The sequence below is a fragment of the Scardinius erythrophthalmus genome, assembly GCF_964197995.2.
Source record: "Scardinius erythrophthalmus genome assembly, chromosome: 7".
Classification (NCBI taxonomy): domain Eukaryota; kingdom Metazoa; phylum Chordata; class Actinopteri; order Cypriniformes; family Leuciscidae; genus Scardinius; species Scardinius erythrophthalmus.
The window spans coordinates 17,056,222-17,069,140 of record NC_138227.1 but is presented as its reverse complement, the minus strand read 5'-3'; the positions used below and the strand labels follow the sequence as shown (position 1 = coordinate 17,069,140).

The window sequence follows — 12,919 nt, the reverse complement described above, 5'->3', positions numbered from 1 at the left end:
TTTAATATCTTCCAAAACACAAATATATTGGAGTTATTTATTTATACAAAAACAAAATCTGGAATTCTTTATTTTGACAAAGCTTTATAATTTCCATCCAGTCCAATGATATTAAAACAGAAATATGATTAAATATCCACATTCTGGGCCATCTACATTCTGTTTGATTCGGTATATGACCCTAAAGAACATGCAGAGGGGGGCTGTCAGCTGTTAATAATCAAGTAGCTGGAGGCCACTCCGAATGACGTCAAGCATTCCTCGCTCACATCAGGCTCTCTCAGATCCAGCCCTGCCTCCGATCGCCTGTATACTCTTTCCTCAGATGCCTCCCTCATATTTTCCACTCTGAGCTTATTAATGTTAGAACATGATTCCTGTACTCTTTTCTCAAAGGTCCAGGCCCCTCGAGGTGTGTGCAGACCACCCTTGGCCCTTGCTGTTTATATAACATCAGGCTAAGCTCTTTCATGTATACTCCACGCTTTTTAGGAAGCACCAGGAAGAAAAAAATTCAGCCTGCACCCCCTACACCCTCATCTCAAGGATAAACATGATCTTGAACATGCGCACTTAAGCCTGTGTGCATAGTGTCGGTGCCTGTTTCACATACCTGTATGAGAAAACCAGAATATAACTTTATACTACAGGAGAGCAGGGATAATGACACTATTTTGGTTTTGCAAATTTATTCAGAAAATATTTTGCTATCTTGGAGTAACATTTCATTTAAATAATAATAATAAATTGGTACTGGGTCCCTTGAATTTGCATTAAATTATTGCTGATTTTATATTTAATGAGCAGCATTATATTTACGCCTACTGACAATCTGTTAATGTATTTTCATTTTTACTTCTCTCTATGTATATGAGGAAACATCAGCGCCTTGGCTAAGCTGCATTTGCATAAATTACTTGGCCATGTCTGATTAGATGTTATACTTGTGCTGTTGCTTCAAAAGTATAGTCATTACCTGGAAAAGAACATTTGTTCTTTGAATTAATCTCCGTTTGCTGTCTTGTTCCCTGATGTATTGTTCCAAAAATACATGGGAGAATCCATTCCTAACATGCAATTTTCTGCAATTTTACAGTTCAATTTTCACAGCTAAGATTTCATTTAGTGTATGGGAAATTACATATACACTGATGACCTTGAAAATAAAAAGATTGCTAAAAACACAGTACATTTGCCAAACTGCCATAAACATATTAACTGCAAGCAGATGAACCTATCCTGGTGGGTATGATGTCAGCAGTTAATTGGATGAATGTTCATCCAGTGGAAATACATTTAGCCTCACACCTCAACCACAGCCATCACTGTTCGTCCGATCAACTTCTAGACCACGGACCACCAACTTAGAATGAGTGACTCATGCCTGAAGATGTGGGCTTGTGACAGGTTACAATTTAGAGTGAATGGTGCTGGCGATCACCATTCAAATAGCACACGGATAGGCACGGTGAGGGAAAACATAGCAAAGGAAGAGATCGGTGGCTCAGGGTCACAGAAAAAGAAGTACAGATTCAGGCAAGAGGATGCTTGACTTGCCATATGGTCCATTTGTGAAATGAACAAAACATTTGCAGTTAGTGGAAAAATATTATGTACTTTCCTTATTCTAAATAACCTTTGCTGTTTCAACCCTTCTTCACTGTAGACCAAATCTTGAGCATTCAGTCTGTTTTTTTATGAAAGACACATAGTTCCACAGTAAATTTATCCCACTGTACAATTTTTGGGAACCGATTGTTTACAGAAATGAAGAAGAGAGTTCCCTTAACCATTCTGTAATTTTGCAACTTTTTACAAAAAAAAAATAATAAATTAGGAAAAGAAATTTGAACAGTGTTTTACTGTCATATGCACAATAGGTAGTGTAAGCAAAGGATTATGTAAAAATGAAATGTTTTCATTTGTAATGTTAACAGCAAACTATTAAGATTCACTACGTCATTTTTTTACGTCGGAAGATAACCATTTTCAAGAATGCAACAGCTATATACTGTATACAACAGCAATTTAAGAGCAACAAATATTATTAAGCAAATTCATTTTGTCTAAAGGCCTGTTCACACCAAGGACGATAACTATAAAGATAACGATATAGTTCTAAAAGAGCGTTCTCAATTAAAGAATAGCAGAGTTCACACCACATCTATAACGATAACGGCACAGAGAAACGATATTGTTGGAATCACTTTCAGAATGATTTTATTCAGCTGATGAACGATAAAAAGATTGACAGCCAATCAGAAGCCATCCTGTAACGAGCTTGACCATTTAAAGCGACAGACAAGCGCACATCTATAAACAGAACGATATGCTAATATATAATTATAGTTAGGCCTATTGTTCTTGGTGTGAATGGGTCTTTAATCCATAGCCTATGCCTTTCAACAGCACTAAAAAAAGAAAAAATTTAAATGGGCTGTTGTTTATAAAAAAGACACAAGGTTGCACATTAAATTCAGTGTACAATGTACAACTTTTGGTTAACCAGAAAAGGTTTTTTGTGGAAATAAAAGAATGTTCCACTATCACAGTAACACAAACCATTCTGCAACTATTTTGCAACTTAACAACAGGATTTTTGTTTAGCAAAAAATGAGCACAAGATTGCAAGTTGTTGATATAAACTGAAGATCAACAAAAGCAAATAAACTGTGTTGTCTTGTTCTAGTTTTCCAAGAGCACTGAAGCAAATATGCCACTTCTCCTCAGTGACCTGCCGATAACAGAAACTGCAGAACCTTCCAGAGCAAAGCACTTTTCAATCATCCATCAGATGATGTACGGCCAACCTCCCCCTCATATTTGCACAGCTTATAAAAGTGCGTTGCTATGTTTGACGTGAACTGGGAGAAGATTTGAGAAGAGAACAGAAAACGTAGCAGCTGCTGCCACAGACCAATTAGCTGAGGCTCGTTCTGCTCTTCTGAATCAATTACTGCAGTCATTTAGCAGCAGAGGCAGACTATGGGCTGAGCTGACACATGCTGACGTAAAACCTGCGTCCCATAAGGCTGTGCAGGCGGAGGTGTGATAGCAGGGTTGTGAAAGTGAGGGAGGGCAGGGGGTTGACTGCTCAAATCAAACCTTCTTGAAAGCTCTGAAAGCTGTTTCCCCCCCTGGATCATACATCCATTTCCTCCTCCTTTTTCTGAGTATGGCAAAGACTTGCACTGACGTCACGGCGTGAGGCCTATGAGTGTTTAACAAAGGCGAAGAAGAAACATGGTGCTGATGGGTTTTTTTGGGCCTGAATGTGCCCTGGATTACTTTGAACTGCATGTCTGAACACAAGGGACTGCTAGCTCAAAAACCTTTTATGTTATGAAACAACACAGCAGAGTGTGATCTTTGAGGCAAAGGTCATGCAAGTGCTGTTATGAAACCCATGCTGTAATGAGGTTATCGGTCTGGTCCAATTTCTTCAGTATTTTCATTACACAATTTAAAACATTTATATCAGTCAGCCAACAAGCAACCAGAAAACTTTAGAAACGGCCTAACAACATGTTAAAACCACTCAGAACTCTACCACCTAGCAATGCATTAACCACTCAGAACGCCCTAACAGTCGCATAACAGCTAATGAATAAAAATGCTATAGCCTACTGCACATCAACATGCTTGAAACCTCTCAGAAGTCTTTAGTAACCACCTGTTGTAGCAACTAGAGCTGGGCATTGCCACAAATTGCACAATTAGATTTGATTTCAATGTCAATTCGCAAGCTTATGATTCGATATAGATTAATTGGGGCCTATACAGTACATGGGAAAAAAAAAATCTCTCAGCTAATGGTGTAAACTCTACAGGGAAACTAGTTGGTACATCACTATAATATTAAAGGTTACACTTAACTGATTTGTAGCTACTTACATTCCACATAAGGAAGTTTACAAAGGCTAATAATAACGTTAATAATACTTTTTTGTAATGATATAATTAGTGTCAATATAATGAATGCCTGTGTCTCCGTGCCGGTGTCCGTGCCTTTGCCGGTGTGTCCAGTTGTCCATGCCGGTGGCTTAACCTGTGCGGTGCCGGTGTCCATGCTGATGTGTCCGTGATCTGTCGCGCCACATTAAAGAGCGCCAAAGCGGTATTTATTGTTTGAATTTTGTAATAAAATTTACAGAGTTTTAAAGTTAAGACGTTGACGAGCACAAAAGTAACGAAGCACAAAGCTTATTGTGATTGATTAGATGGGATGTGCGCTGCAAAGTTTTGTTCATTTATCAACTGAAAACAGCATAGACTGAGATTAATTATTGGGATTTTACAATCGATATCAGTTCTTCAATCATGAGAATCGATTAAAATCGAGAAACCGGTATTTTTTACCCAGTCCTGTGTTTACCACCTAGAACAGCAAAGCAACCACATGCAAAAAATGCTCAGAAACACCTTGGTAACCCAGAATACCCAGAGTACCCTAGCTACAGCACATCAACATGCTTAAAACCACTCCTTAGCAACCCCCTAGCAACGAATTAACCACCCAGAACACTACAGCAACTGCATAGCAACATGCTAAAACCACCCAAAATGTTATCAACCACCCATCAAATGCCTTAACAAGCACCCTAACAACATATTTAAAAATTATATGTATAAATATATATATATATTTACGTATTTATTCATTCATATGGTATGGACTTGTTTTTTAGGTATCCTCTTGTAGATTATAATTATGTATACCGTGCACATTGTGCCACCCAGATCACTGTAGCAACTGCATAAAAACATGGTAAAAACAGTAAGAACACCTTAGTAACCACCCAGAACACCCAAGCAACTGGATAGCAACATTTAAATAAAAAAACACTTGGAACACTTTAGCAACCACATAGAAAAACCCTGGCAACAACCCAAAATATTATACCATCAGGGTTTTTTTTTTTTTTTTTTTTTTGGTTACTATAATCTAATTTGAAGAAATTATATGAAGCAGCTTCTAACTGATGTCAGGGTCAAGGTATTGTGTGTTTATCCACAATATTTATCCACATCTAATGATGAATACTTGAGGACACTTGAGTGAGTGCTCTTTTTCTAGTTTTGCCATATAAATGCCCCACATTTAGAGTATTTCAAAATATTATAATTTGAGAATGCTTCATTTAACCGTGTGCCCACATAATATGCACATCCTCAGCAGAGATGTTAGTGTAACCTCCAGTAGTGTCAAGAGAATCCGAGAATCTTTTACGTCAGGTTGCCATGGCAACGGGAGCAGATTGACCCATGATTCACTTGGTGGCTAATTGAAGTAAAGTCTGTAAGAGGGTCAGCCTGGATGCACAACTGATTTGGAGAGCAATCCGGGAAATAGCGTGTGTTCAGAGCACTGGCTGCAGGAGCTGTCGATTAACCTTGAAAGGTTCTCAGCAGAGGGGCATGTTAATGAGCACCACGGGGTCCACCATGCTTAAACCACGTCATTTGACTTCACCTTGAGATATATTTGCTATAATTGTGGTATTTTAAACAGTATAATAAGAGTATGAATGGGTTTTATATGCTAAACTAGCTAGCTGCATTCACTTCTGCACTTTAGAAAGCCTACTTATGACCATCTTGATACTAATAGTATTAGGCAAGGCAAGGCAAGGCAAGGCAAGGCAAGTTTATTTATATAGCACATTTCACTGGTAATTCAAAGTCCTTTACATAGAAGGAATTAAGGAAATGAAGGAAAATAACATGGTGAGAATTAAAAACAATATAAAACATATTAAAACAGTTTAGAATAAGAATGCAAAAATCAAATACAGTGCAATCAGTACCACAGTACATACAGACACAGTAAGTTAATAAGTATTAAATTGCGAGCACATGCAATTAATTGATTGGGCTAGTTTTGATTAGCAATTGGGCGGGTTTTGTAAAAACCTGGCAACCCTGTCTATTGTTAATAGCAATGTATGAAGCACAACTCACACAGAAACCATACTCAAACAGCTTAAACCTTTTGCGAAATCTGCAATGAGAAAACTTACGCTTTCAACCGAAATTCATAATTGTGTGGATTCCTCTTGAACTGACTGGATTTTGTACACGAAAATTCACTAAACATGCAGTAGCCTACTGCACTTTTATAATTGTAATCAATGCAATCAGGAATTTCAACAGCCGGCAGGGTTGCCAGGTCTGCACAACTAAACCAGCCCAATTGCTAATTAAAGGGGGAGGGGAAACAGTAGAAAACCGCTGTTTTCTGCAAATTTTGCAATGTGTTCATGCTGGTCACATGATAGCTGCTAGAGTTGAAAGTGACATCTAATGTGAGCTGTGCTTCATACATTGCTACTATGGACAATGGACCTTTTTTCCCACACCTTTAATAGTATTTTACCTAGTTTAAGTTGCATTGGATAAAGAATGAACAAATATAATGAATGTCTGCCATCGTTTATTGTTGCGGTGAGAAACTATTATTGATGCAAAACGAATGACTGACCTGGTTGGTCTGGAGTCTGAACACATGCAATAAAGTAAGTGGTTCATAATGAAACTTACTGGAGGGAATCACTATACATTTCAATACCAACTTTGAGGATGTGTCACTTCCTCTGTTTGGCCTATTGTAGTCATGTTCAGGTCTAGTTCTTTTTCTAGGTCTGATAAATTATACTTATCAGCTGCCACCAACAACGAACCTAAATGGGATTTTATCACATGACTGGTGACTCACAGATATGATGTCAAGGTAGAGCTAAAAGCACATGCAGACTTTAGTTTAATCTCTAGGCTATAGCCTATGTAATTTACACAGTGATGCACACAGATCCTCTGGAAACCATACTAACGTCACATAATCCCTGCCAAACCAATAGCTCATACATATATAACTCAAAACTGTTGCAAGGTAGCTTGACATAATACCTAATTTCTGGTAATGCCATCTTATCTCTTTCTACGCCAATATGACGTATGAAATACTCTGCCGGCAGAACTCAATAAAGAATGATTAAGCCCATTAGATTTACCTGCATGGCTAAGATGGTTTTGACATTAATAACCTAAAGAAGGTACATACCCCACATAATTGTGTAATTGAAGAGTAATGTGAAATGTATCAAATAAAAACATGTGCGATCAGTGTTCTTCCTTCTAGGCAAACTTACTGAGGTTCTTCCTCAACTGTGCAGACTTTTACTGAACAAACAGAAAGTATGCAAGTGATCCCCCAGGGGAAGATTTTTCTTTGTTAAACTTAAGGATTAATTATTATTAATCAAAATATTATGTCAAAAGATTGAATAGGCCTAGTGACTGAACATGTTCAGTTATAGCTACTATTTAAAATGTTCACCAAAATACAGTAAAAGCAGTACTATACAGTTTTCTATTTTAATATATTTGAAAATGTAATTTATTCCTATGATGCTTTAGTTAAACTGCTGCAGTTTGAAACTGCTTGATTAGTCTGTTTTTCCTCCAACAGTATTTAAAAAAAAAAAAAAAAAAAAAAAATTCTAATATCTGATATATTTCTGGTTTAATGTCAAAGGGGCATTAAATTGGACCAAAAAAAGGACACAACCTTTACCGGATCAGCCTGGATGAAATTGCCCTCAGCAAAACGAACTGTCAGAACAGCGTGTTCCCCTGAGCTGCGTGTTACTGACCGTTTTTACCGAAAACACGAAACACCTTAATCTCGGCTGATGAAAGCTAGCCACATTTAATTTGATTCAATTATGAAGCTTGGCAGCTTGAAAGTGTTTGATGATTTTCAGAGTTGTTTTGAGTCGTCGTGCCAGCAGCCAGGCTGATAGGAAAGGGCGCTGTTCATTGCCATAGAGACGCAATGTTCTTTACGGCGACTGCTCCGTGTTTACAGCGGAAGATGGCAGCCGGTGATCAGAATAATGAGGGGTCACTCAACCCACACATATACATAAAACACACACACACACACACACACACCGCTTGTACAGCTCGTGGACTCGGTGTAAGTGAGCAACAATAACGGTAAACACTGACACAACAAGTGAACTCTACTAACTAGGCTACTGGTAAAATAACCGTTGCTTCCAAAGGCAACTTTAATGATATAATTCAATTTAATATGATATGAATGCTTGACCTTTGGTAGTTTAGTGCAAATGAATCAGTGAAAGCACACACACATTAGCAAAGGGAAGTAGCCATTATCCGTAAATGTCGGAAGTAAACAGTAGTGAAATATCATTTACTGTAGGTGTTTACAAGCGAACGTACAAAACAAGTCGTTAAAAGACAATCAGGCAGCCTCGCTTTGTATGGCAAGCCGTTTTAACATTTAATCCTTAATACGCACTAATATCTATTTTCATGCTACTAGTAGCCTACTTGATTTTTAGATACGAGTATTTATTCCAGGTACTAGTGCTTATTCACTAGTGCAATTTCTTTAGGTAGGCCTACTAACGCCTATTCTTTAGTTGCTTATTACTAGTACCTAATGACTACTATAAAAAATATGTACTCGTCGTAATTGGAATACTAGTCAAAACTGAATAGTTGATGAATGACAGGTTCACATATAAGTCAATGGCAAACATTTGAAATGTGTTATTAGTCACAACAGAATAGTAATAGTCACTATTGAAATAAGTAATAGCATCTAATGAATAATTACTAGTATCTAACAAATAAGTATCAGTATCTAATAAATAAATAAATCTTTAAAAAGGTACTGGTACCTAAAAATAAGCACTACTACCTAAAGAATAAACACTAGTAGCTAATGAATAAGTACTAGAACTTAATGGAATAGATCCTAGTATCTAAAAAATAAGTACTAGTAGCATGAAAATAGATACTAGTGGATTAAATGTCAAAACGGCTTGCCATACGCTTTGACATTGTCGTCTGATAGTGCAAAAGTGCCACCTTCTGGGCAACTTTGCACTTAACACACAAATGCTGTTTGGCAAAAAAAAAAATAATAATAATCAACAAGATTGTTGTACCTGGTAGGTTCAAGAATAAGGTATCATAGAAAACAAGTATATTAAAAAATATCTTTTCACTTAATTGAATTACACACATGGCAGAAAAATACCTGAGTTTTTTCTATGGCAATAAAAATCATTCAGTCTCACAAGGAATAAAAAACATTCAAACATATTTAAAATGTTCAGAAAATATAACCTCATAAAATTAGACAAATTCGCATGGATGCAAACATGGTGAAAAAGCCATCACGTGTCTGTTTGGAGAGGTATAAAGATCAAGTTATTGAGTCCAGACCCATGATCAGAGTCTCCTAAATATGAACGAGATGCACGATTACAAAAATGTGTCTACAGTAAGCCTAGTTGTTCAGCCAAGTAGACTGAAAAGTCAAGTATCAGAGCTCTCCTCTGATCTCTCCTCGTTCGCCACTTTCCAGTTTTTCCGCTTTTTCCGCTGAGGCTCGGCCAGTGTGTCTATTTCAGGGCAGTCTCTCTTCCTGTTCGTTCTCGTCCTGGTGTCTGAACGGCTGTCCTCCGTGCTGCTGTCTTCTGTTCTGTCTTTGTGCTCCTTCTTGCTACGCTTGCTTTTACCTCCCTTCCTCCTCTGTTTCCTCTTCGCGGTGTCCTCCGCATCGCTGCAGTTCTCAGAGCCCGAGGCCACAGTTCTCTTCCTCTTCTTCTCTTTTTTCTTTTTCTTCTTCTTAGATGACTTCTTGGAAGACTTCTCTATGTCATCGTGTAGTTTGTTCTTGTGTTTTTTCCTTCTGTGTTTACTGTCATTGTAGGCCTTTTTTCTGGAATAAATGAATATAATATATTATTATTAATATATTTTTAAACGAAAAAATATGCTGCTAGAATATTTCAATAATCTAATATATTTAGATTATTAAACAATTTGATTCAATATCTATATAATTAAAATTATTTTAAATCAATTATTCAATTATATTAAATTAAATGTAAGATTATTTTATATTTTAGATTAAAAAAGCAAATTAAGTAACATCAGAATGAAACCAGGGGTCTTTAACCTTTGTATTTAAATGCTTCATCATGATGGTTACATTGGAAAGCCACCAAAAACAATCATTAAGAACGTACATATTTGTATATTACATTTTACCGCTAGAATATTTAGAATAATTTTAAAATTATTTATTTTTTAGATCAAATGAAAACGAATGACTCTATAACAGGGATCTTTAAAGGGATAGTTCACCCAAAAAGGAAAATTCTGTCATTAATAACTCACCCTGATGTCGTTCCAAACCCGTAAGACTTTCTTTCATCTTTGGAACACAAATGAAGATATTTTTAATAAAATCTGAGAGCTTCCTGTCCCTCCATTGACAGCCTACATAACTACCACTTTCAAGGCAGAAAACATGGCAGAATTTTAATTTTTGGGTGAACTAACCCTTTAACTTTTTTATCTACAAGCTAGTTACTGCATAGCTATTAAAATAACCATGATTGATGTAAAGAGATATATATATATATTTGTACATTGCATTTTAATTGTACTTTCAATTAAATTTAATTGATAAAAAAAAAAGTACAATCGTTTAAAACATTTTTTATCCAAGATCAACAATGCATGCCAATGTAATAATCAAACAATAATGAACCCCCTGCAGTAACACCACAGACCACGTTAAAGACCACTGCTATTTAAAAACTCCACAACAATATGCTGAACATTTATGAGGTGGAAGGACACCTTACCCATCAGAATGAAATTCCTCAGGATAAAGCTCCTTAAAGCCACTGTGGCCCCACCTGAGGAGACGGAACATAGCTTTGTGATCACAGGAAATGCCTCTTGTTTTATGTTTCAAACATACAAAATAATTAAAACACCACAAGAACAAAAGCAAGCAGCAATACCTGTCAGGATCATTGGCTTCAAACTCATATAGTTTTCGCGTCCAGTAGCGTGCCTCCCTCTCATCTCTCTCGGACATCACATCTTTCCTGTCTCCAAGCCGGTCTCGCATGGACCCCTCCGAGTCGTCCAAATTGCGGTCACAGTGCATGCGGCCCCTAAGTGAGAATTACATTTGTCACTAAAGAGAAAAAGACATCAGGAGCAATAAACAAAGGTTGTAATGCCTGTAGCCATCAGTCATCACCTGTGCTTTGGGAAATGAGTGGACGTGGCTTGTCGTTCAAGATCCCTCAATTTCCACATCTCAGACTCCTCTTGAATCTGCAGTTAGAAGTTTAATCATTCCATGATTAATTTCATGATAGATTTCAGCTTATATACATCTGAAATAAAAATGGTTCATAAAAGTTCACACCTTGTTATGGGCATCTGTGTGTCTGATGACATTTCGGAGCAGCACTTTACCCATAGACACCTTCGACATGATATCAAACCTTTAAACAACATACCACAGCAGAGTTTAATGTTTCAAAAGCTTCATATATACACGCTACAATGATTAGATACATGACTATGTCTGTTAGACTAATATAGGAAGCTTATCGACTTTAACGTTTTTCGTAAATTCAAAAGGCCAAGCAAATGAGCTGGATATGAAAAAAAAAGTAAAATAATGTCAAAATAAACAGTAGACTTGTCATGTTTTGTCCTTTAAACATAAGTATGGCAGCAGCTCTATTGACATTCACTATTGGCGATGTTTTCCTACTAGCTAACACAACCGTTCAATTAAAGGCTTATTTAGTAAAAGTACAGTAAAAAGAGAACACAAAAGAAAATTGTCCACATTAAGTAACATTACGTTTCAAAACAAAGTAAGGGATGCACTGACCTTTCTATTAATCAATAAATTTGAATTGTAGTGAGCGACGTGAACGTGGCATCAAAAACAAGTAGATAACTTCCTGCACTGCCTACGCAAGTGAGTTACTTCAAAATATGTCGTGAATAACGGACTTTCATAATAAAAGTCGTAATTTATACTCTTATACACATAATACATCTAGCTATATTAGTCACCTGAAAGTAACCTGAAAATTATATTTTTACAGAAAACTTGTATACGTATATTTTTCACTAAGTGTTTTGATTCTATGATAAACATCTATGATAAACAAAAATGACACACATTAGCAAAATATTATGGAAATTCTCGCTTTTATTTGATTTGTAGGTTTTACGTGCATAATGGCATGCACAATGACATCAAACTACCCATGATGATGAAATACATCACTCCACATCCTCATCCAGTTGAAACTGCATTTTAGCAAGGCCTCAAAAGAGAGAAATAAAACTTTAACTGAAAGTAATATTTTAGTAAAACAAAGATTTTGATTACACTGGAATCCCCCAAACTGTTTCTGATGCGTTTTCCTTATACCCTACTTCACTGAGACCGAAGAAAGAGAAATTACCTCTCAGCTCATTTATATTTTGCACTAATGCAAAAACACCTATAGGCTATTCATGATTTAAAGGGATAGTTCACCCAAAAATTAAAACTCTGTCATTATTTACTCATTCTCATCTTTGGGACACAAAAGAAGATATTTTTGATGAAACCTGAGAGATTTCTGTCTTACAGGTTTAAAACGACATTAGGGTGAGTAATTAAAGGTGCAATATGTAAGATTTTTATAATAAAATATTCAAAACCACTTAGTGTGATATATTTCATGCAGTTGTGTACTTACATTATGCCAAAAGTTCAGTCATCAGTCATCATGGTTCACGATTATAGAATTATAGGCGAGTACAGAAAATCCAAAATACCGTAAATATAGATCAACTTAGGCAAGCAGGCTTTGGGAGAAATAAAAAAAGGATTAATATCGGCGTGGCGTTTTCAGGATGGGGAGAGCTTTGCGACAAACTTGGACTTGATCTGTCTACAGAGACTCTGCTCTCGCATGTGTTTTAATAGACAGGTAGCCTAAGCAAATAAATATTTATGGTACACTACAGTTATATTACACTTTGTTTGTACATCACAGCAGAG

The 12,919-nt window shown here is 36.5% G+C and overlaps 1 protein-coding gene across 4 annotated transcripts; it reads right to left on the bottom strand.

Moving 5' to 3' along the window:
- Positions 1 to 8,019: 8,019 nt before the first annotated feature.
- On the bottom strand, positions 8,020 to 11,867 carry nkapd1 (NKAP domain containing 1). 4 transcript variants are annotated; one of them, XM_081370167.1, is made up of 6 exons: positions 11,750 to 11,867; positions 11,273 to 11,351; positions 11,102 to 11,178; positions 10,857 to 11,012; positions 10,695 to 10,748; positions 8,039 to 9,760 (listed from the first exon to the last, which is right to left on the bottom strand). In XM_081370167.1, the coding sequence occupies exons 2-6, from the start codon at positions 11,339 to 11,341 to the stop codon at positions 9,355 to 9,357; spliced, it is 762 nt and encodes a 253-aa protein (XP_081226293.1). In that variant the 5' UTR covers positions 11,342 to 11,351; positions 11,750 to 11,867; the 3' UTR covers positions 8,039 to 9,354. The 4 variants fall into 4 exon arrangements, with proteins under 4 accessions (XP_081226294.1, XP_081226293.1, XP_081226295.1 ...); XM_081370168.1 differs by lacking the exon at positions 10,695 to 10,748 and having other exon boundaries at positions 8,020 to 9,760; positions 11,750 to 11,841; XM_081370169.1 differs by lacking the exon at positions 11,273 to 11,351 and having other exon boundaries at positions 8,045 to 9,760; positions 11,102 to 11,240; positions 11,750 to 11,841.
- Positions 11,868 to 12,919: the final 1,052 nt, after the last annotated feature.